Raw genomic sequence first — 23905 nt, forward strand, 5'->3', positions numbered from 1 at the left:
AAACATGAATACCTTTCTGTATGAACCCCACTCATCCCAGAAATCTAGTGCTTGAACCCTTCTAGTGCATAATCTAAACTTGAACCCTTCTCCCTTACATACTTGTATCAGGGAGGAATCTAGGCTGGAACTCTGACATTCTAGTTTTCTATATGCAGAGAATCCTTTTTGTATGGAGGCTTATTAAATCCCCAGAGCATTCCCCCCCGCCCCCATTGCTTGAAGCGATGCAGTCAAGGCACAGACTGACCAGGTCAGGAGGCTTGGCTGACATTAAGCAAACCACTGCTTCCTGGGTCTCAGCCTCATTGCTTGCATTGTGGTGGTCATGAGTTTGACCTGCTTTGCAGGGGTGATGTGCGAATTGGTGAGCAAATGTATACGAAGCTCTTTGATCCAATTCATAATGTGTTGTGTGAATCCTGTTTTTCTGCAGAATGAGGCTCTGTGGAGCGAAGTGTAGTGCAGTTCAGGCTGTGTGTACACTCCTGTTTACTCTGCGTCCTCTATGCTTCCACCACTGGTTTGTGAAGCCTCGTACACTGCACAACATTAGCTGCAATCCACATCTGTTCTGTAGCTTCTTGAGAAATACTGCATTTTGATGAATTCCACCCCACCCCCAACCAGCTTTGATCTGATTTTAAAAATAAGTAAGACTTAACCCCCAGGCACTGTGGTCTGAACCACTGTGCTGCTTGGGCTTGCCGATCGGAAAATCGGCGGTTCGAATCCCCGCAACGGGGTGAGCTCCTGTCTTTCGGTCCCTGCTCCTGCCCACCTAGCAGTTCTAAAGCACGTCAAAGTGCAAGTAGATAAATAGGTACCGCTCCGGCGGGAAGGTAAACGGTGTTTCCGTGCGCTGCTCTGGTTCGCCAGAAGCAGCTTAGTCATGCTGGCCACATGACCCGGAAAAACTGTCTGCGGACAAACGCCGGCTCCCTTGGCCAGTAAAGCAGGATGAGCACTGCAAACCCAGAGTCGTCCATTTACCTTTACCTAAATGGGGTTAGGGTTGCAGCCTGGTGTATATAAAGCCAACTTCTGGGGTATCCTATTTTGCCCCAACAGGGAAACCATCTGTTTTGTTTTGCTCCGAAAACCACAAGAGAAAAATGGAAACCGAAAGAGATGGACAACATGTGGTGGCCCATGACACTCAAGTGTGAGTTATCCTGAATGGGATATAATGGGAAGGGATTGCTGGTCAGTAGAAGTGAGTGTATTTTCTGTGCAGAAACCAGAAAATCCTGGGTTAAGACCCTGAACCTGCTGTAAGTGTGTCTAGTGACTCCATGTCATAGTGCAAGAACACAAATAGATCCTTCAACCCTTTTATGTGGTTCATGAAGTTTATAAATCACACCTCTTAAATCCGTCCACTTAAGTCTTTTCTGCTGTTCACCTTATTTTTCCCCTCTTGGTGCTCTAACCGCACTGTCCTTACTTTTCCATATTTAAAATAAGTCCCCTGAGTAATCCCTTTCAGGATTGCAGCCTAAGTCTTCTTCCAACGACCCTAATTTGGGGGGCATTGCTATTGCTCTTAAGGTGACTGACGAGAACTGCATGCCGGTATCCTAAATGTCTGTCTGTCCAACCTCTTAACTCTGGTGCTTACCATGCTAAGGGAAAATGTGCAGCCAGAGACCCAAACAGCAGAACTTCCCCATCTTGAATCACCAGGTGGGGAAGATACAGAACATCAGCCTTCCTTTGGCTGACAAAAGCTATCTTGTACCAAGAACCACCTGAAAACTCTCAGAACCTTCTGTTTTGATGAATCTTGAGGGGAAGGGAAACTCTGGTATGCTGGCAATTTACTTGGCTTTACATACTATCCCATTTGTGATAACACTTGCCTGCCTTGCACACAGGAAGCGGGTGGCGCTGTGGGTTAAACCACAGAGCCTAGGACTTGCCGATCAGAAAGTCGGTGGTTCGAATCCCCGCGACGGGGTGAGCTCCCGTTGCTCGGTCCCTGCTCCTGCCAACCTAGCAGTTCAAAAGCACCTCGAAGTGCAAGTAGATAAATAGGTACCGCTCCGGCGGGAAGGTAAACGGCGTTTCCGTGCGCTGCCCTGGTTTGCCAGAAGCGGCTTAGTCATGCTGGCCACATGACCCAGAAGCTGTACACCGGCTCCCTCGGCCAATAAAGCAAAATGTGCGCTGCAACCCCAGAGTCTGCCACGACTGGACCTAATGGTCAGGGGTCCCTTTACCTTTACTTGCACACAAGTGGGCACCTGGGCAGGTCAACCAGTGTTAGAAACTCAGATATATAAGCTAGTTGCCAAATGCCTCCTTAAACCAAATTTGCAGTCACCAAAATTTCTGGACAAGGCAGCTCTAAAGTCTTATTTTTCAATTGATGAACTGACTGTGATTGATTCTCAATCAAACATCTGGCTAGTTTAGATGACGACCTTGAGCTAGGTTAAGAACTTGGAAAAGTTGAAGAGGAAAACCTGCTTGACCCAGGTGCAGTCCACATATATGTTGGCCTATTCCTACCTCTTTTTTTTAATGGGGACATGGACCATTCATAATGTAGGGATATTCTTCACAGCTGTGAGCAGGTCAGTGAAGTGGGGTAAGTGAAGGGCAAGCGACAACAATTAACTACAACGTCGTTTGCTGCTCTTGCTCAGGCTGCACAGAAATGATGTCTTGGTTCCTGAAATTTATTCTGATGGTGCAGATAAAATATAACTGAGAGAATTCTACATAATGTGGTACTAGTGTGCGAAAAAGGGACGCGGGTGGCGCTGTGGGTTAAACCACAGAGCCTAGGACTTGCTGATCAGAAGGTCGGCGGTTCGAATCCCCGCGACGGAGTGAGCGCCCGTTGCTCGGTCCCAGCTCCTGCCAACCTAGCAGTTCGAAAGCACGTCAAAGTGCAAGTAGATAAATAGGTACCGCTCCGGCAGGAAGGTAAATGGCGTTTCCGTGCGCTGCTCTGGTTCGCCAAAAGCGGCTTAGTCATGCTGGCCACATGACCTGGAAGCTGTACGCCGGCTCCCTCGGCCAGTAAAGCGAGATGAGCGCCGCAACCCCAGAGTCGGTCATGACTAGACCTAATGGTCAGGGGTCCCTTTACCTTTACCTTTTTAGTGTGCGAAAACAGTCAAGGGATCCCCAGGCAGACACCTTCAGATGGTGGTGATGTCAGGCACCATCCTGATGCCCAGATATCTTCACTTGGTCGCAAGTGGCCGATAGCCAGGTACAAAATGCGCCTGGCGAATTTTGAACACTGAGGGCAGAAGGCTGGTCTCCACAAAATGCCCTCTCTGCGTGTGTCTCTTGCTATCCCTGACCTTGATCTGCTGCCTCCAGTGCTTGAAGTCTTGTGAGAAAAGAGATGGGTGTAAAGTGGTGGTAGCCTTTCACTCAGTAAAATTGAGAATCTGACACAACTGCTTTCCATTAAGCTTTCACCGCAGGCTGGTACAAGCTCACTGTTGAAATCCGTTAACTTTCAGAGAGGAGGTGAGCTTGTTGACTGCTTGTTAACCCCCATCACTTTAGCTCTTATTTCTTGTCGCAAGAAGGAATTCTGTTAATATATCTGCTTCCCCATTTAATTCCGTGGCAGAAGTCGGATCAGGGAGATTGAAATGGATCTTGACGATGGTGCTGATAAAGAGGAAGCTGAATCAGACTCTTCTACAGAGTGAGTTGAACTTTGAGAAAATGTGCCAGACAAGTAGGAGTGATGGATTACCTCTTCATCGCCTTCTCTCTGCTTTTTTAAATTGAGCTTGCTGAAATGGCAGTATTCGTTTTGCCAGCTCCGACTGTGGTCCTCACGAAACTTAACAGTATCCTATATAGCAGAGGTTTCTGTTAAATAGTGGGTAGACATAGCAGACGACGCAGCGATTTCTCCAAAGCTGCTCTTTATTTGTAAGTTGGAACAGAACCGAACTGAAGGGTTCAGCCAGCTCCACTATAGAGCTCCACTAGAACGCAACAGTAATCATTTTCTGTAACTATCCAATCACTGAACGTCACTTTCATTCCCTTATTTGCATATGTGGACCTGAGTGAAAACTATCTACAGTAACCCCCTGCTGGCCCAGGGTGAGAACTTCAGTACATAACAGTTTCTACCTTTATTTCTGCCCAATAACCGCATGGCGTCCAGTTTGCATCCCTGTGGTTTGTGACGTTGGTCACAATCCATATCTGTCCTTGAGAAATATGCTGCATTCTGATGTGTTTTCCCCGAGCCAGCTTTGATCCAAATTGAGAAAAGGAACGACCTAGTTGCAGTTTAAGCCAGTAATGGGATCGCAGCCTAGAACCAGGAGCCCCGGAAAAGCAATGTTTTTAAAAATGAAAAGCTTTGAATGCAGTAGGTATACAGGTGTCCATATTGCCACAATCATATAGCTGAATGACAGAAATTGCTAACTTTAACCGCTATAAAAATAGCTGCCACTACTTACGGACTTGAGAAGGGCTTTTTTGTTGCAATTAAACATTTGCTTGTGATTTATGTGCTTTGTTTTATATGCTTCTTTATGTATATGATTTATGTTTTATTGGCATTGTTTTACAATGAAGGGCAGGATAGAAATATTTCAGGTGAAATACCTTTTTGTTTGGTAGGCTTGATTTGTTCAGTTACTATTTCTTTGAAACTCTGATCATAGTCCTAATAATAATAATAATAATAATAATAATTTCCCTTTCTCCCCCTGAACCAGCCTAATAAAGAAAAAAGTCTCCCAGTTTGTGATGTCTTTTGGATTCAGGTAAGTATTACCACAACATGAACATCAGTGAAGCATGGGAAGGCAGTTGTAGATTGGCAAACTGATACCTTACAGCTTTCTACTTACAGAATTGCGAACATGAAAATTGCTCTCATTTAAGGAAAGCAACTTTGATTCATTCGTTTTCCCAGCCAACCAACTTTCGGTGGCTTAAGCATAATTTCTAAGCACATCTAATGCTTGCAATATGGAATGTTTCCAGCTGAGTAACATTTGCCCAAATCTGTATTGCACACAAGTCTGCTTCCTGGTTGTACGACACATAACGGGATATCAGTTTTCTGGAAACCTGAGATCAGCCAAGATACTTGCATTAGTAAGTTGCTTTGCTCTGCAATACAGCTGCAAATTGGTTGCCACACCTTTCTGCCTGCTGAACACGTGGACTCCTCTACAGACCAAAGCTGAATTGGTGGACAAAGATTGCCCAGTTCTTTATTGTGTTAAATAGGTCTTCATAAAAGCACATTTGTCTATCCCTTTTCCAGGAGTAATATTTGCACTACAATGAAGGAAAATTATTTTTATTTCCATTTGCATGATTCTTCCCTTGAAGTGACCGTCTTTCTCCTTTTCTTCCCCATTCCCTTCGCTTGTTTTAGGCTTTTTGGAATTGTGCTTATTTTTGTGGACATCTCACTTGTGATTCTGTCTCTAATGATTGCTCACAAATACCACTCTCTTGATGTCATGATTGGAAATATCTCTCTGGCCATAGCATTCTTCTTCCTCTTTGATGTCCTCCTGCGAGTGTCCATTGAAGGGTAAGAGCAGGAACCATTGTAAAGCTGTGCTGCTGTGAACCTCTTGTGTTTTTAACTGCATAAGTTTTCATCGAATAAGGCATTGGCCTTGCATTCAGAGGGCTAGCAGAGAGGTCTGAAAGTTCCCCATAAAACCCCTTTGCAGCAGTATTCTTACTGCATCTGGAATATGGAGAAAGGCTTAAAAAGTGTTCTTTAGGAAACGGGAAGAGCAAGTGAAGCCTGTTGTGCTGACTGCAGCTGTTCAGAATCCCACCACCTTTTTCCAGGATATTATGTTCTATACACACACACACACACACACACACACACACACACACACACACACAGCTGATTCAGTCCCCTCCCCCCATTTTATTCTTCCCCAGCAGTCAATATTCTGTAGCCACTGAGCATGTTCATTCCTAATTAATTGGTCATGGGTATTGGGGTGTGTGTTTTTTTCTTTTGAGAGAGTGGGGGTTTGCCCCCTTAGGCTTTTTCCCCTTTAAGAATTTTTGCACTTCTGGAAACCTCCCTTCCCAAAGCTTACAGATTCCTTCTCTTGTTTCTTAGCCTCATTTTGTCTATGCCAGGGTGGACTTTGTTAATCCTTTGTAATACAGTGCCCTGTGCGAGGCCAATATTTTGTGCCCCCAAATTATGGGCCTGCTCAATTTTGCATCCCCTCAGCTCAGCGCACCGTGCAAAGGAACCACCCGCACCGGCCAAAATCCTGCACTGTCAGAATGCAGTAACTGAGTTGGCTGTTAGTGTGCATAGTTGAGCTATTCTTTTTGGTGCCCTACCCCCAATATGATGCGCACCCGTGTTATGGCTCGTTCAGTCGAAAGGTTGTTTTCTGCTGCTCCAGAGAAGCGGACATGGAGCAATGGATCCAAACTACAAGAAAGAAGATTCCACCTAAACATTAGGAAGAACTTCCTGACAGTAAGAGCTGTTCGACCGTGGAATTTGCTGCCAAGGAGTGTGGTGGAGTCTCCTTCTTTGGAGGTCTTTAAGCAGAGGCTTGACAACCATATGTCAGGAGTGCTCTGATGGTGTTTCCTGCTTGGCAGGGGGTTGGACTCGATGGCCCTTGTGGTCTCTTCCAACTCTATGATTCTATGATTCTATATGGCTCATATTGGCATTCTCTCGTAACTCTTGTGTACAGGCCCAGTTCTGGGAACGAGCAGACCTTACTTTAGCCCAACCTTTCTGGGATAGGGGGCACATTTGGAATTTGCTGTGCATGGCACTCACAAAGTGGCCGCATGGCACAACATAAAATGGCCGTCACATCTAGAAAAGCAGGAAAAGGCAAGGCCACTGAGTGTGTTCAGTGTAGCAGAGGCTGAACCGGTGCAAATGGGAACAGGAAGACCGAACAGTCTTGTGTGCATTGTGCCTTCAAGGGGGAAATCGCAGAGACCTTATGCAGTTGCCATAGGAGGTTCTGGAGGGCACACTGGCGCCCATGGGTGCCCTGTTGCTAACCCCTGCGGGTGGTCTCTGCTGAACAGGGCTTTCCAGGACTAACCGTGGTTTATACACCGCAGCACGATACTTGGACCAAAGTTTCCTTGCAAAATTGACTTCTTAAGCCCCTACATATGCTAAATGTTGAATAATCCTAGGTGGTCTACAAGGTACCGTGGTACCCCAGGTTAAGTACTTAATTTGTTCTGGAGGTCCGTACTTAACCTGAAACTGTTCTTAACCTGAAGCACCACTTTAGCTAATAGGGCCTCCTGCTTCTGCCGCGCCGCCGGATCACGATTTCTGTTATCATCCTGAAGCAAAGAAGCACTATTTCTGGGTTAGCGGAGTCTGTAACCTGAAGTGTATGTAACCTGAGGTACCACTGTACTTGTCAAAGAGAGCAGTTGCTGCTAAATCATTGTTGCTAGTTGTCTTTTGCAAATCTCTCTTTCATTTCAGCTTCGAAAAGTACTTTGAATCCAAGCTAAATATTCTGGATGCTATCATTGTTGGGGTCACGCTGCTGATCGATTTTGTGTACGCCGTCTCTGACTTCAGCGGAATAAGCCTCATTCCAAGGCAAGGAGAGTGCAGAATCTTCTTCCTTCTCTCTCTCCCTCCTCCCTCCTTCCTTTCAAAGATGTCTGTTTTTCTTCTTTGGTGGTGAAGACAAAATGCAAACAAGCATGTGGATAATTTGGCTTTTAAAAGTGCTGGATGTTGAGTGGGGCTGCTAATGTAATCAGATCTTTTGGTGAAGGGCGGTATATAAATTTAACAAATAAATATAAATTTAAAAACATTGCCCCCTAACAGGCACCTTGTGATCACATCCAACCTTTGGGCCTCTCCAGCTTCATTTCTGTCTCTTATTTGTGTTCAAAACCTCATCATGCAATTTATTTGTTTCATTAAATTTATAATACCTCCCTTCACCAGGGGATCGCGGGGCATTTTACAGTGTAAGAGTGGTTCTTTTTTGTTTAATGGTAGAATCATAGCACAGAATCATAGCACTGTAGAGTTGGAAGGGACCCTGAGGATCATCTAGTCCAACCCCCTGCAATGCAGGAATATGCAGCTAGTCCATACAGGGATCGAACCTGCAACCTTGGCGTTATCAGCACCGTATATCATGATGTTTTAAACCATAAAAGCTTTAAAAAATAACCACAAAAAGTCCCTGTATTTCAGTTGCGTTTCTCTTTCCCTTGTCCATCATATTGTCCTCATTTGGTTAGATTTAGTGTACTGTGCTTTTTAATTGGTTATCTAGCCACTGATATCTTGTCAATATTCTAGCTTTTTGAATGAATGGTCTCCTAACAGCACTCAGCACCCTTAAAGTGCTTTCAGCATATGGTGTGGATTATTTATTTGCACCTAAACATCAGGTAGGGACGTGGGTGGCGCTGTGGGTTAAACCACAGAGCCTAGGACTTGCTGATCAGAAGGTCGGCGGTTTGAATCCCTGCGATGGGGTGAGCTCCTGTTGTTCGGTCCCAGCTCCTGCCAACCTAGCTGTTCGAAAGCACGTCAAAGTGCAAGTAGATAAATAGGTACCGCTCCAGTGGGAAGGTAAACAGTGTTTCCGTGCGCTGCTCTGGTTCGCCAGAAGCGGCTTAGTCATGCTGGCCACATGACCTGGAAGCTGTTCGCCGGCTCCCTCGGCTAATAAAGTGAGATGAGCACCGCAACCCCAGAGTCGGTCACGACTGGACCTAATGGTCAGGGGTCCCTTTACCTTTTTAAACAACATCAGGTGCTCTTTATTTATGATAAGATCTGGTCACAGAGGCTTAGCATACTGATAACTCTGTGCAGTTTGCAAGGACTGCACACTGACCTGGCATGGCTACGAACACCTCCATCTAGAAAGACACTTGAAGCTGGAGCTATGCTGTGCATTGTAGACAGACATAAACATGTCTCCTCTTGCGAGCTTTTCATATTGTTATGCTGACCACTTTTTTCTCTCCCTTTTCACCAGAGCGGTTATTATTTTTCGTATCCTGAGGGTTATAATTCTGATACGAATATTTCGACTGGCATCGGAGAAGGAACGACTGGAAAAGCTCACAAGGAGGATAGTAAGCAACACGGGGCCTTGTCAACTATGGGAGCGAGACACAAGGTCTTTCCCCCTGGGGGGAGGCACATGTAGTTATCTTGGCTGCTTGCCTTTCTGCTCCTGTTTCTGTTTGACTTTTTTATATTACAGTCATACCTCGTGTTGTGTTTGCTTCAGGTTGAGCATTTTCAGGTTGCGCTCTGCAGTGACCCGGAAGTACTGGAAAGGGTTACTTCCGGGTTTCGCTGCTTGCGCATGAGCAGACGCTCAAACTGACGTCACGCGCATGCGCAGAAGTGACGAATCACGACACTCGCACGCGCAGACGCGGGTTGCGTTCTGTTCATGTTGCGAACAGGGCTCCGGAACGGATCCCGTTCGCAAACAGGGGTACCACTGTCCAAGAGTTTGTATTGCACTTTAGTAGACATCCCCAATATGTTTTACATAAACAAATCAATATCAACATTAAAATATCTAATTGTTGTATTTCTATTTTAAGTTGACTTGAAGGACTCTAATTAATAGGCAGTATAGAAATGTTTTAAAAATGTAGAACAATCAAGATCAGTCATACTTGCATGATTCGGAGTGCAGATATTCAGATTTCTCGCCTTATATTTAAGACTTTGGCTGCTGTTCTAATATTTTTTTTTTAAGCCGTTATGGGCAGCCTTGGAAATAGTGACATCTGTCAGACTAAACTAGCCTATTTGTTTCCCAACTTCCCTCTTTAATTTTCTTCTATGTGTGTTGCTGGCAGGTATCAGAAAACAAAAGGCGTTACACAAAAGATGGCTTTGATCTGGACCTCACGTATGTCACTGGTGTGTATAGTAACTTGGTGAAAGGGAAGAAGTTGATCATTATGAACTTTTCTCATGGGAGCTTAGAGAGATCCGGGCAGCCAAGAATTGTGGAAGAAAACTAAGTGTGCGTGCGTGTCTGCCACTGCCTCCTTTGCTCTTGTCCTCTCCTGACCTTGCTTCTGGGGCAGCTACTAACTGGGGAGACATGGCAATGCGTGATCTTTGCTTGGTTATCGCTTCTCTGAAGGAAGTGAATAAGTGCCTAGGCAGATGGTCCTGGGCAGTTAAAGTCTAACCACATACAGCCAAGGCACTCAGAAGCACGTAAACGCTGCTTTTGCCACTCTGCCAATGGAACAGGCTTTGACCTTGTGGTCATACGAGTTGCGCTCACACCTCTCCTCTTTTGCATCTTGGAATTACTGTATTTTTCGCTCCATAAGATGCACTTTTTCCCCTCCTAAAAAGTAAGGGGAAATGTGTGTGCGTCTTATGGAGCAAATGCAGACGGAAGGCTCTGCTCAGCGCTCCCTTTAAAGAACATTTTTTTCTGGCATTCCCCCTCTAAAAACTAGGTGCGTCTTATGGTCAGGTGCGTCTTATGGAGCGAAAAATATGGTAGCTCTTGATTGCTAATCTAAATGACAAGACAGACTTGCGGCGCTAACACCTACAGTAGAGACTTTGCTTAAATGTGAAATGGTGCTGTGGACCAGTGGTCCTGGCAGAGGCTAGAGTGCTGGTCCAACAGGAGGGAAACAAAGCATTCACTGCTGTCACATGGTAGTCTGCTTACCCTAATGTCTAGGTCTTGTGTGTGCAGGCTGTGGGTTCTGACTCCACTCTGCTGGGCCATGGGCAAAGAGGGAGGGAGTTCCATGTACAAGGAGCCAACACTGAAAAGGCATACCAGAACTTGTCTTTCTCCATCAGTGAAGAATCTTAAACCTGTTTAAATGTATATAATTCCATCTGTGTGCCTCTCTGTTGTCTAAGGGGCTTAAGGCAGCTGGGTAGGAATCCTATTTTTGTGTTATAAGAACCCTACGAGGGAAGCTGGTCTGAGATACAGTGATCTGCTCAGCAAAGCTAACCAGTTAGCCTCATAACTGAATGGGAACTTGAACCTACTTCTCTCTGACCGAAAGCCCCAGCACAAGAGTTGGATAAAATTCTTACACGACTGTGTATACACGCAGCCTGTGTTCACAAATGGTCCATGGGTTTACGCTGTTTTAAAGTTGGATTTAAAGGGGGAAATTGAGATAGCATAGAAGAAGCTTCTTAGTTTGTCTTGTAAAAGTCTAGTGGTACATGAGGATGAACGCCTGAGCTGTCAGAAGACTGATCTCTGTAAAAACAAATACTTTTGAACTGAAATACTGCAAGTTATGAACCAGCAAATGTGTTGCTGTCTCATTAGACTTATTACAGCCTTTATGTGTGTGTGTTTCTATCTCTCAGCTCGTGTTATAGCAATGTCCTTTCCATCTTCTGGGAAGCAGTCTTGGTACAGGAATCCTATAAAGGTAGCATAAATTCTGAAAGTCTGTGCAAATAGTTCTCACTGTATAAATATGGCATGTTGCTTTTTTAATTGATACGGTTTTTTGTTTTTTATTCCACACTTGTAATTTAAGAGAAATTACGCCCTTTCTTCAAGTTCCTGCATTGAGGGGTTGATAAAATGATAATTTACTTACATCTTGATTGCTGTAATTGACTTAGAAACTAGATAAACAACTAAAATATTTGCTTAATTGGTGGCGATTTGTTTTCCTTCCTTTCCTTGCCAGATCTAATGCCAGGCTGTTGACATTGTGTGTCTTCCCTGACATTGTTCTTGATTTTTTCTCCATGATCAGAGGGTCAGAGTTAGGATTTGTTTTGGGCCTTCAAAAATGGGTGTGCTATGTCTTAGAATTATCAGCCAATAAGCTGCAGGCGTTAAACATTTTCTTCTCCACACTACCTTTTTAAGCAACTCAAAAGTCTGGTCGCATCCACACCATCCATTTTAACACACACATGGCTTCCCACAAATAATCCTGGGAACTGTAGTGAAGGGTGCTGGGAATTGTGGCTCTTTGAGGGGTAAACTGTTGCAGTTCCCAGCATTCTTTGGGGAAAGTGTTGAGTGCTTTGAACATGGATTAAATGTATGGTGTAGAGGTGACAGTAGACTTAAATTTTGCCTAGATGTCTACCTAAGCCAGTCTTCCTCAACATGGTGCTGTCCATAGGATGTTTGGGCTACATCTCTGAATATTGACCATGTTGGCAGTGGCTTATGGGTGTCCAACAAGATTAGGAATGCACCACATTGACTTCCTCTGCTTTCATTGGTTCTTAATGTGTATTTAATCTCCCCGCTGAGGCTAAGCCTAACACATTGCTGGAATCCAACCACATCTACAGCAATATGTTGGCACCGAAGACCTCTTTGCACATGGGGAGATCTCAATTTTGCTTGAATTGGCTTCTCTGAATTCTGAAATGGGTTTCACAAATGCATTGCCTCATCATTGGGTCCTAATGCTTCTGGCGTCCTTTGAATATCTCCTCCTGCTTTTATAGGAAGTTGCAAGGTTTTTGGATACGAAACATGAAGGCCACTACAAAGTCTACAACCTTTGCAGTAAGCATCTCCTATTTAAACCGTTTTTAATTTAGTTATGCATAGAATAAAACTTGCAAAGGAGGCATCTTACTTCTGAGCATATACCATAACGGCCTTAAATTTCAATCTGTGTCCTCTTTTTCACATTTTGACCTCTTAAGTCACCCCATCTCCATATCGCTTAAAGTTGGGTTATACTAAATGTTTCATTTGTTCAAATGACTTCTTCATGCCATGCATCATAGTGGCAACTAAAGGGCTTCCTGTGAGCCTGATTTGGCCACCAAGTCTAATAAACTCTTTTCTGAAATAAAGTGTGTGGCTTTAAAAGTATTTGACTTTTCATAGTTCTAGTTACAGGTAGGTAGCCGTGTTGTTCTGCCGTAGTCGAAACAAAATGAAAAAAGGAATTTTTAAATTTTGTTTTGACTTTTCAGTGCTTCAGTAGCAACCGTTTTAACGAGCTGTTACTATTTCTTTTTAGCACCATGTTTTTATTGTTTGTGTTACGCATTTTGTACATCAGCCTGAGCTTCTTTTGAAGATGGGTGGCTTCTAAATACCTTTCCATGAATAAAAGAAGAAGTAGTAAACACTGCTTAATTCCTGTTTTCCCCAGTCAGGGCCAGGGCCAGCTCTGAGCAATGTGCTTTCTGGTGGGCTTCCTCGGGTTAACCTGACAGTGGCAGCAGCACTGCAAAGGTGTCTGAAAACAAGCATTATAATTTCATACAATGCCTCAGAAAACTCTGGGGCCTTGTGGGAAATGGTGGCTTGTAGACTTGACTGCCTACCATTGAGGCAGCAGGTGGGCCTTGCTGAGGCACTAGGGTGCAAGGAGCCACAAGTGCTGACTCGGGGCCTGTCCCTAATAATAGTGAAGTCCAGGAAAAAGAAGAGGCCCTTGCAGTTCACTGTTGTTACTTTTAATCACTACCGCAACGTGCTCTACGTGGGGCTATCTTTGAAGGTGATCCGGAAACTGCAACTAATCCAGAATGCGGCAGCTAGACTGATGACTGGGAGTGGCCACCGAGACCATATAACACCGGTCCTGAAAGACCTGCATTGGCTCCCAGGACGTTTCTGAGCACAATTCAAAGTGTTGGTGCTGACCTTGAAAGCCTTAAATGGCCTCAAAGGCCCAGAATACCTGAAGGAGCGTCTCCACCCCCACCGTTCTGCCCGGACACTGAGGTCCAGCGCCGAGGGCCTTCTGGCGGTTCCCTCATTGCAAGAAGTGAGGTTACAGGGAACCAGGCAGAGGGCCTTCTCGGTGGTGGCACCCGCCCTGTGGAACGCCCTCCCACCAGATGTCAAGGCAATAAACAACTACCTGACATTCAGAAGACATCTGAAGGCAGCCCTGTTCAGGGAAGTTTTTAATATTTAACGTTGTATTGTTTTTAACACTTGATTGGGAGCCGCCCAGAGTGGCTGGGGAAACTCAGCCAGATGGGCGGGGTATAAATAATAAATTATTATTATTATTATTATTATTATTATTATTATTATTATTATTATTTTATATTATTATTATTATTATTATTATTATTATTATTATTATTATTACCACATTTCACAGACTCGTCCCTCCCTCCCTGGGTGACTTCACCTGTAACAGTGATCCCCAGAAGTTTTGGTTGTGTTTGCTTATGTAGATATTTAATGAAAAACATAAAGAACATTTAACAAGAAACATCCCCATGAACCACTATGCTTCGGATTGTGAGACAGAACACACAACATTTCCAATTTGATACAGTGGAGTTGTGAACACCGTAATGCTATGGAAGCTGTAAATTCGAAATAACCACTTTGTATCTGCGAAATGGGGCTGTGCCTTCTCCCCCATCACTTGAGGGGAGGGAAACAATATATTTTTGACAGGTGTGGTTTTGTTTTTCTAACCCCACTCAAGGCATTCAGTTGAACAAAAAGCTGCTGTTTGGGGTTGATTTAAATGCTCAATATCCAGACATGTAGAAGCTGACGTGAGTTTTTAATCTGTTTTTAGCTTAGCTGATTTTAATTGTATTTTGATTATTATTTTTTAATACCTGGTTTTAGCTTGGTCTTCTGTTGGCTTTTTTTTTTGGTAAATTGCTTAGTTGTTCTATTTACAATCAAACACTGAATAATTTTTTAAAAATAAAAAAAAATTATATACCCTCCCCCTCCCCTGCAGGTGAACAAGGCTATGACCCAAAGATATTCCATTACAGGGTGGAGAGAATATTTATTGATGACCATAATGTTCCCACTCTGGAGTAAGTATAATTTCAAGGTTCTTCTGTGTGCATTTAAGGAGAGAAAAATTAAATCAAAAGACCCATCAGGGCAGCTGAAGAACGCAAATGGCTCTAGTCCATGAGAAACCAGTTCAGAGAAAATTAAAAAGCATGGTGCCAATGTTTTTGTAAATGGCATTGAAACAAGACATTTCCAAGCCAGATGAGATTTAACTTGGTTGATGTTTTTCATTTATGTATAGATCACTTTCAAAAATCTCTAAGCAATGTCCAAAAATTACTATAAAATTATCAATAATGCACAGAAAACAAATTCAAGACAAGTATGCATAACTAAATTATTGTCTGAGTTGGCTTGCTGGAATAATGTTTTTTAGTCAACTTCTTAAAAGTTTCAGTGAGGGCCTAGGAAGTTCCAAAGGGACGCGGGTGGCGCTGTGGATTAAACCACACGGCCTAGGGCTTGCTGATCAGAAGGTCGGCGGTTCGAATCCCCACGACGGGGTGAGCTCCCGTTGCTTGGTCCCTGATCCTGCCAACCTAGCAGTTTGAAAGCATGCCAAAGTGCAAGTAGATAAATAGGTACCGCTCCGGTGGGAAGGTAAACGGTGTTTCCGTGTGCTGCTCTGGTTTGCTGTCCACATGACCCGGAAGCTGTACGCCGGCTCCCTCGGCCAATAAAGCGAGATGAGCGCCGCAACCCCAGAGTCGGCCACGACTGGACCTAATGGTCAGGAGTCCCTTTACCTTTACTAGGAAGTTCCAAAGCACTGGAGCTGCCACCACAAAAGATCAGTCTGCTTGTGAATGTTGTTTGGCACTTGTAATATTACAAGTTCCACAGACCACGTACACAGGCCAACCTTTCAGGTAAACTGATCCCAAGCTGCTAAGGGCTTATTACTGCTCTGATAAAATGATTTTGTGTTAGGTCCCCGGTCCCCCCCAGAACATCTCAGAAAAGAAAAATTAAGTGAGATTTCTCTTTCTGTCCTTAAGGGAGATGGTCCAATTCACGCGTAGCGTGATGGAATGGATGTTACAAGATGAAAACAATGTCATAGCAATACATTGCAAAGGAGGCAAGGGTAAGTAAGTCCTTTTTAGTGGAAACATTGACATGGAGCTGAAGGAGGTTGAACTTTTTTTTTAAGGTGTTTTGTTTTCTGTTTCTAGTTTACAAAAGCTTCTGGTGTTCCAGTATTAAATGATCACCGTTATTTTTCTGAAATAGGTAGTTGAGGCAGAATGAGGTGAGAAACTGCCTTATTGCCAGGTCAGACTTGTTGGTTCAACTAGTTCAGTATGTGACTGTGAGGTGAATCTCCAGGGTTTCAGGCAAGTTCCCAGCCCGGTTTGGAGATGACAGTGTTCTTCCACTGAGCTACAGTCCAAATAATTACCTGGTCCATCACAGCTCTTGGTCCCTCTTCAAAATTTTGGATTGAGGAACTCAGAGTTGGTCATATTTTGCTACTTAAAAGCTGCTATTTTAAAGGAAGGTGGGTTGGAAGACTTCAAAAGTTGGAACTCTTGAATAAAAACTGCAACTTAATTAAGTTAATCATGTACAGTGGTACCTTGGGTTACATACGCTTCAGGTTACAGACTCCGCTAACCCAGAAATAGTGCTTCAGGTTAAGAACTTTGCTTCAGGATGAGAACAGAAATTGTGCTCCGGTGGCGCGGCAGCAGCAGGAGGCCCCAATAGCTAAAGTGGTGCTTCAGCTTAAGAACAGTTTCAGGTTAAGTACGGACCTCTGGAACGAATTAAGTACTTAACCTGAGGTACCACTGTAACTTAAATCCATTGGTACAGGCCCTACCCTCTAGAGTAGAAGAAAACAAGCTTGTTCCATCTTCCACGCCACAGCCCTTTAGATTTTTTGAAGATGGCTATCATCTCCTCTCAGTCTCCTCTTTGCCAGGCTAAACATCCCCAGCTCCCCCAACCGTTCTTTGTAATTCACATGATAGAATTATAGAGTTGGAAGGGACCGCAAGGATCGTCTAGTCCAGCTCCCTGCAACACAGGGATCTTTTGCCCAATGTGGGCTTCAATCTTGGGGTCGTGAGTTCAAGAGTCTCACGCTCTACTGACTGAGCTATCTCTTATGTAGCATAATCTGAATGCGCTAGTGGTTCCCTTCTTGAGTACAACTTGAATCCAACCCTGATGGCTTTCCTTTGAAGTCTTGATTCCCCACCCCTTTTTTTAAAATGCAGGTAGAACTGGCACCATGATTTGCATCTGGCTTATTGAGAACAGCCTGTTTGAAAGTGCAAAGGTACGTAAAGCGATGGCGCACATTAAATCCTCCCTTTGAACTTGTGTGCTTTAATTCTCTCAAAGACCAAAGAGTGGCTTTTTTCTGTGTGCAGGGAATGCTGAAGAATGCCTTCCACCTGGGTGGCAATTCATTTAAGTGGCATGGCAACCTGAATTTTATATACATGGTTCAAGCTCAGTTGCAGGAGGCGTGTGCCTTGTTTATGCCACCATCTCCCTATTTCCAGAAATGCCCAATGCACAGAGTGAAGGCTCATCCCTCAATGCAATTTGGCTGAACCACATAGTAGGCAGTATGCAAACACTGCTACCACCATGTGGAATTTTTCCTATCACTTCCAAGGGAAATGTTTGATCGATTCCAGAGCTGGGGTGCCCTAGGCCCAGGTCCTGAATACAGCCTTCAGGCCTTTCTTGCTTGCCTGGATTTTTGAGAGTAGTGTACGTAGAAATTAGCCTGCTATACAAAGGTAAAATTTGCATCGATTCCTCCACCTTCGTTTGCCTCTGCCTTGCCTACCACTGTCATGTGACTTCCTGGAAGATTGCTCAGAAAGGAATGCAGCTCTCAAGATGGGAAAAAATGATGAAATTTGACTGGTAAACATGTTACTTAACCCCAGGGTTGTTGCTGGAAAAATTCCAGCAGTGTCTTTTGGGAGAGGAGGAAAAGGAGGTGGTGAATTTGCCCTCCCCCCCCCCCGAGTGTTGTGGGATTTATGGCTTGAATACTATGGCTGTGCATACATTACCGCTTACTCTGGTTCCAGTGAATTCCCACTCCTATTTTTTAAAAATCCATGTACACACTACAGGCATTCCATTGTTTCTTTTGAAGTATCACATTTTGATGTGATTTTCCCCAAGCCAGCTTTGCTCCAGTTTGGGAGCTGTAGGCTTGCTCAATGCACAGCGAATCCCAGGGGGTGTACAACTGAAACGAAGAGGATTTCCGCAGGAAGAGACAAGGCAGGGAAAACCAGCCCGGTAATACTGGTCGTTGAACAGCATAGAAGATGGTGGGAGAGGAGCTTCATTAGGAACAAGCAATTGACACAAAAGAATCTCCCCCATGACTCTAATGTATCGAAGATCTTCCTGTAAACAGAACAATACCATCAGAGAAAACCAATGGTTTTGGAGATAAATGTTGTGTTATAAGCCACTAATGTGTACATAGCCAATCTGTACGCAGGAGCAAACTTCACGTTCACCAGACGTGGACTTTCCCAGCTCCTTTTAACTCTGCAGCCTCTTGTCTCCCTTGAAAACCTGCTTTTGGAGGAACCGTGGGAATGGTGTAGGGATAAGGCATAAGGGAGCAGATGAAAGAGGAAGTTGGCAAAATCCACCCCACTCTAACTTGAACAGAGGGAAAACTTGGCCTCCAAACCTGTGTCTCTAAAATAACACTTTATAGTTCCTTGGTTTAAAACAAAACACTACAAGATATGGTGACACCTGTTATCATCTTCCTTTTTTTAGGAAAGTTTACAGTACTTTGGTAAAAGAAGAACCGATGAAAGCACAAGCTCCAAGTTTCAGGGTGTTGAAACTCCATCACAGGTAAGAGTCTACAGTGACGTCTCGGTTAAAGACACTGGAACCAGTATCGTAGCAAGGGATTAACACAACTTGCAGAATGTCACGATTTAGCTCTATAACTGACCATTTTTCCTGCACCACCCTTCTCATACCCCTGCATTTCTGGATGGCGCCTAGAGTCCCTTCAGTCCAGCGAACAACCTATAACACTTTGGTGTTATAACAGGGGTCAGCAAACTTACTGCGCTTTGGGCCGGTGTCTCCAGCGGCAATCGCATGGCGGGCCAGAGGGCGGGGGAGCGCGTGCCCATACGCGTGCGCACATGCTATTTCCGGTGCACTTCCGGGTTGGAGGAGCACTGGAAATAGCTTGTGTGCATGTGCACGGGCCTCCGACCCAGATGTGCACCGGAAATAACGCTTGCGCATGCGCAAATAACGCACATGTGCACAAGCTATTTCCAGTGCTCCTCTGACCCAGAAGTGGGCAGTCGTGCAGCGCCGGTAAGAGCGGGCTGCGGGGGTCGCTGTGAGCCAGATAAACGAGTCCCTCGGGCCTTATCCAGCCCACAGGCCTTAGTTTGGGGATCCCTGTTGTTATGTGCTGAAGTTCTCACCCTGGGCCAGCAGGGGGATACTGTAGATAGTTCAGGTCCACATATGCAAATGAGGGGTCGAAAGTGACGTTCAGTGATTGGATAGTTACAGAAAGTTGTTACAATTACATTGTTCTGGAGCGCTATATAAGCAGGCTGGCTGAACCCTTCAGTTCAGTTCTGTTCTGGCCTGTGAATAAACAAGAGCTGTTTGAAGAATGGCTGTGTCGTCTGATATGTTCACCCACAACTTAACACCTGTGTTATAACATATGATGAGTCCAGGATTTGGGAGTGTTTGGGTAAGGCAAGGCTTGCAGTGATGGGGTTTGAAGGTCACCTTCTCTTGCAGCCAAAAGGTTGCTCTTACTTCAGGGTTGAGTTGGAAGATTTGCTTTTAGCTTTGAAAATGCTATAGCTTGTTTGTAACTTATTTCTCAAGGCGCGCTCAAATTTTCTTTGCAGAATAGGTACGTTGAGTATTACGCAACCTTGAAATGGAAGTACAACCTGCAGCTCCCAAAAGCGAGACCACTTGAAATAAAAAGCATAAAGCTCTACGCTATCCATGGTAAGCGCTGCTAAAATGCTGTAGGATTTCTAGTGGCATTTAATGTCCTCCTTTCCTCTGTTGTGATGCAAGTTTACTTTTTAAAGAGTTTGCAGTAGACAATTCGGCATCAGTCCTTGAAATTCAGCCTAATCATTGTCCTGCTATCACTATTTAACCTTTTTTTAAAAAAAACTTTTTTTTAGGAGTTGGGAAAGGCAATGGGAGTGATTTGAGGGTGAAGATAATAATGGAAAAGCAAGTGGTATTTCATTGTGTTTGTGCAACCCAAGAAAACTGCCAGGTAAGGGACTCCCGGGTTAGTTTTAAAAGTCTGTCATGAGTGGCTGGCGTAATAAATTGTTACCTGTCCAGAGTTTTTGCAACTGGTGGTATATTTAAGATTCTTTCTGTGCGATGGATCTCTTAATCCCTATAATTAATGTGAATTTGCTAGACGTGCTTTGGGGGTATGTTTTTGATGCAAGGAGAGCAAATGTTTTGAGCATTCTAAAAGTGAAGCATTCTAGAATTGTGGAAAATGCAGTGTTTCTCACAAATGGCCCTTGCATTCCTGCTGTTCTTATAATTGTGTGGAATCATAATCATAAATTATTATATCTACCCCGCCCATCAGGTTGGGTTTCCCCCGCCACTCTGGGTGGCTTTCAACAGAACGTTAAAAACAGAATAAAACTTCAAACTTTAAAAACTTCCCTAAACAGGGCTGCCTTCAGATGTCTTCTAAACGTCAGGTAGTTGTTTATTTCCTTGACATCTGATGGGAGGGCTTTCCACAGGGCGGGCGCCACTACCAAGAAGGCCCTCTGCCTGGTTCCCTGTAACTTGACTTCTTGCAGGGAGTGAACCGCCAGAAAGCCCTCAGAGCTGGACCTCAGTGTCCAGGCTGAATGATGGGGGTGGAGAAGCTCCTTCAAGTATACTGGGCTGAGGCCATTTAGGACTTTAAAGGTCAGCACCAACACTTTGAATTGTGCTTGGAAACGTACTGGGAGCCAATGTAGGTCTTTCAGGACTGGTGTTATATGGTCTCGGTGGCCACTCCCAGTCATCGGTCTAGCTGCCGCATTCTGAATAAATTGCATGGATGTCACAGGTGCTCTTGGGATGAGATTATTGGCAGGCAGCCCAGCTACTCTGTCATTCCTGCATCATTTAACACATTTTGCACATTTTCTAGAAGCTAAGCACTTCTTCTGAACTGGAGATAGGACTGGCAGCCTTTTAAACAAAACGGGGGGGGGGGGCAATGACCACATATTGGTTCCACCGCCCCCAGTTAATATATATTACCGTATTTTTCGCCCTATAGGACGCACTTTTTCCCCTCCAAAAATGAAGGGGAAATGTGTGTGCGTCCTATGGGGCGAATGCAGGCTTTCGCTGAAGCCTGGAGAGCGAGAGGGGTTGGTGCGCACCAACCCCTCTCGCTCTCCAGGCTTCACGCACCTCTCCGCAAGCAGTGGGAGCGCTCCCGCTGCTTGCGGAGAGTTGCCTGCATGCTGAAGCCTGCGTGCGCTGAGCTCAGCGCATCCTGGCTTCGCGGACCTCTCCGCAAGCAGCGGGAGCCAGCGCTGGGCTCCCACGGCTTGCAGAGAGCTGCCTGTTTGGGGGCTGGGGTCGGGGGAAGCTCAGGCTTCCCCCGCCCCAGCCCCGCGCCTGGGGGGGAAATAATTTTTTCCCCTTTATTTCCCCCCCAAAAAACTAGGTGCGCCTTATGGGACGGTGCATCCTATAGGGCGAAAAATACGGTACATAAATACTGCATATTTGTTAGATTGGGACATACAGGAATAACACACACAGGATGAAATGCGGTAGGCGGGAATTTCCCCCCCTAAAATACCTTACATTTTAAAAGAAAAGCATGGATGGAAGAAAAGGTGTCCATCTTCTAGCTAAACAGAATTTGGTAGTATATTGTGCTCTAAATTCTTCCCTCAACAGCAATGCCTGTGAACCTTACTTTCCAGCTGTGTTCTCCTAAGTAGTAATAGATTAACAGGAGGGAGTGTTGCTAGGCGATTTGAGGAGTAGCCAAGAATTTTATGTTTTAATGGGGCCAAAGGAAAGTTACCAGACCAAATTAGTTTTCAGAGGGCAAATTAAGTTGGGTCAATGGGGAGGGGGCTGCTGGGACCTTACTTGCCATGCTGCCCCAGTAGGAGGCTATAGTTGATTCAGTAGATAAAAGTTCATGCATTTTGTAACAAGAATATTTCATCGTGAATGAGATGTCCCATCTACTTTCAGTTGTTCTTCGATGGCGAAAACGACTGGGTAGTAATTGCTTTTGAATGCTGTCCCGTAGTTAGCAAAGATGTGAAAGTCAGATTCGAATCTTCTTCATCTGTAAGTAAATGAACTGTGGATCTTTTGCATATCAGTCACACAGCAGTTGTGTCCTCTGTAGCCATTGCTGACCCATCTCAAACACAAGGTTCACTTCGTTAAACACCCCTTCTGGCCTTTATTTATTTCAGATATTTAAATCCTGCTTTAACATTCAGAATTATAAAAGTGGATAGGGAATTGTTGGTTTTTATAACCTGCCTTTTGACCCAGTGGAATCTAAATCCTGAAAACTATGATGAAACTAAAGATGCAAGAACACCTTGAGAAATGGAATGTGACTTGTGATATTTCAGAAAATAAAGGAGGTGTTATTGAAGGGAAGATTTGATTTATTCCCAGTTTATTGTGGAAACAAAACAACTAATACAGTGGTACCTTGGGTTAAGTACTTAATTCGTTCCGGAGGTCCGTTCTTAACCTGAAACTGTTCTTAACCTGAAGCACCACTTTAGTTAATGGGGCCTCCTGCTGCTGCCGTGCCACCAGAGCACGATTTCTGTTCTCATCCTGAAGCAAAGTTCTTAACCTGAAGCACTATTTCTGGGTTAGCGGAGTCTGTAACCTGAAGCATATGTAACCTGAGGTACCACTGTATTGGAAACTAGCTTGACATAGAAAAGGCCCAGTCATAGGTATCAGAGGATGAGTTATTTGGCAGATGCAATGACAAGCACCAAATATAATAAATCACATTAAATCTTAAATTAAACAGCTGGTGTAATGGCTCAGAGCGAAGTCTGTTTCCCTTGTTCGAATATTGTATGTAGCATGAACTCACAATGAAGACTTAGGTAACATGCTCTAGGCTGTACTCTGCGCTTAGAGAGAACTGCCTTCTGGGATGTGTTGTGATTGTAATGCACGTGACACATTTTGAACATGGGAAAGCACTGTACAAAGGTTAGTAGGTATTAAACATTCCATCTTTTTGCCTTTTAAAATACAGGCTATACCAAAAGGCTACGATGACTGCGCTTTCTTCTTTTGGTTCCACACAGCCTTTGTAGAGGACAACAGGTAAGCTGTAATGACCGACATCAGAGGCCTGTGACAAAAAGCTAAGATGCCCTCAAACTTTGGCTGGCTTGGGAACCAGTTGTGACAAACTTTTATCTGTGTGAAGAAATGGGCCCAATACAAGTCTCCGTTATCAAGAGAAAGGCTTTGCTTTCTTCCATGGGACTGCGATATATTTTTAAAAGGTAAACAACCAACCCTTTCCCCTCACATGACCCCACAGAAGAAAGTAGAGCCTGTCATTTGCTACTGGGGACTTGCCTTGAGCCTAGCTCTTCAGAAAGATACAGGCTAAAAAATACTGTCTCTGCTTTGTTGGGGAAGAGGGCATGAGTTCAAGTCTCTGAAGGTTTTTCTTACATTGAAATGCACTGTTGGGCGAGTCTCCAATAAAGGAAGTTGGTTGAGTGAAGAACTGAGAAATCAATTTCCTTTCAGGGATGGAGGCCTCATTGCTCACTACTGAAGCATTGCTGCTGATAAACACGATGTAGGAGAAATTAAAGATTAAGCAGCCATGTTGCTACTTTTAAGTAGCAGGAATACGAACACTTGCTCACCTGTCTCCAGGTGCATGCAATCAGACTCGCCCTGTATTGGAAAGGAATCATTATCTACCCCAATTGCAGGTCAGCATGTTATGTAATAGGGACGCAGGTGGCGCTGTAGGTTAAACCACAGAGCCTAGGACTTGCCAATCAGAAGGTCGGCAGTTCGAATCCCCACGACGGGGTGAGCTCCCGTTGCTCGGTCCCTGCTCCTGCCAA

The 23905-nt window shown here is 44.5% G+C and overlaps 1 protein-coding gene across 3 annotated transcripts in view; it reads left to right on the forward strand.

The window, feature by feature from the left end:
* Positions 1–23905, forward strand: part of LOC308473508 (phosphatidylinositol 3,4,5-trisphosphate 3-phosphatase TPTE2-like) — a 28215-nt gene that overhangs the window by 2847 nt on the left and 1463 nt on the right. For 2 of the 3 annotated variants that reach the window (XM_080999192.1, XM_080999193.1), the window contains exons 2-18: positions 1072–1165; positions 3599–3676; positions 4716–4763; positions 5387–5548; positions 7472–7591; positions 9003–9102; positions 9847–9910; positions 11357–11421; positions 12470–12530; positions 14701–14782; positions 15764–15852; positions 16991–17052; positions 18540–18620; positions 19661–19766; positions 19952–20049; positions 22020–22118; positions 23068–23138. In XM_080999192.1, coding sequence (XP_080855318.1) covers positions 1116–1165; positions 3599–3676; positions 4716–4763; positions 5387–5548; positions 7472–7591; positions 9003–9102; positions 9847–9910; positions 11357–11421; positions 12470–12530; positions 14701–14782; positions 15764–15852; positions 16991–17052; positions 18540–18620; positions 19661–19766; positions 19952–20049; positions 22020–22118; positions 23068–23138 — 1436 coding nt within the window. In that variant the 5' untranslated portion in view covers positions 1072–1115. The remainder of the gene's footprint in view (positions 1–1071; positions 1166–3598; positions 3677–4715; positions 4764–5386; positions 5549–7471; positions 7592–9002; positions 9103–9846; positions 9911–11356; positions 11422–12469; positions 12531–14700; positions 14783–15763; positions 15853–16990; positions 17053–18539; positions 18621–19660; positions 19767–19951; positions 20050–22019; positions 22119–23067; positions 23139–23905) is intronic. The other variant, XM_080999194.1, reaches the window with a different exon arrangement.

The sequence above is a fragment of the Podarcis pityusensis genome (genome assembly GCF_964106645.2).
Source record: "Podarcis pityusensis genome assembly, chromosome: 3".
NCBI lineage: Eukaryota > Metazoa > Chordata > Lepidosauria > Squamata > Lacertidae > Podarcis > Podarcis pityusensis.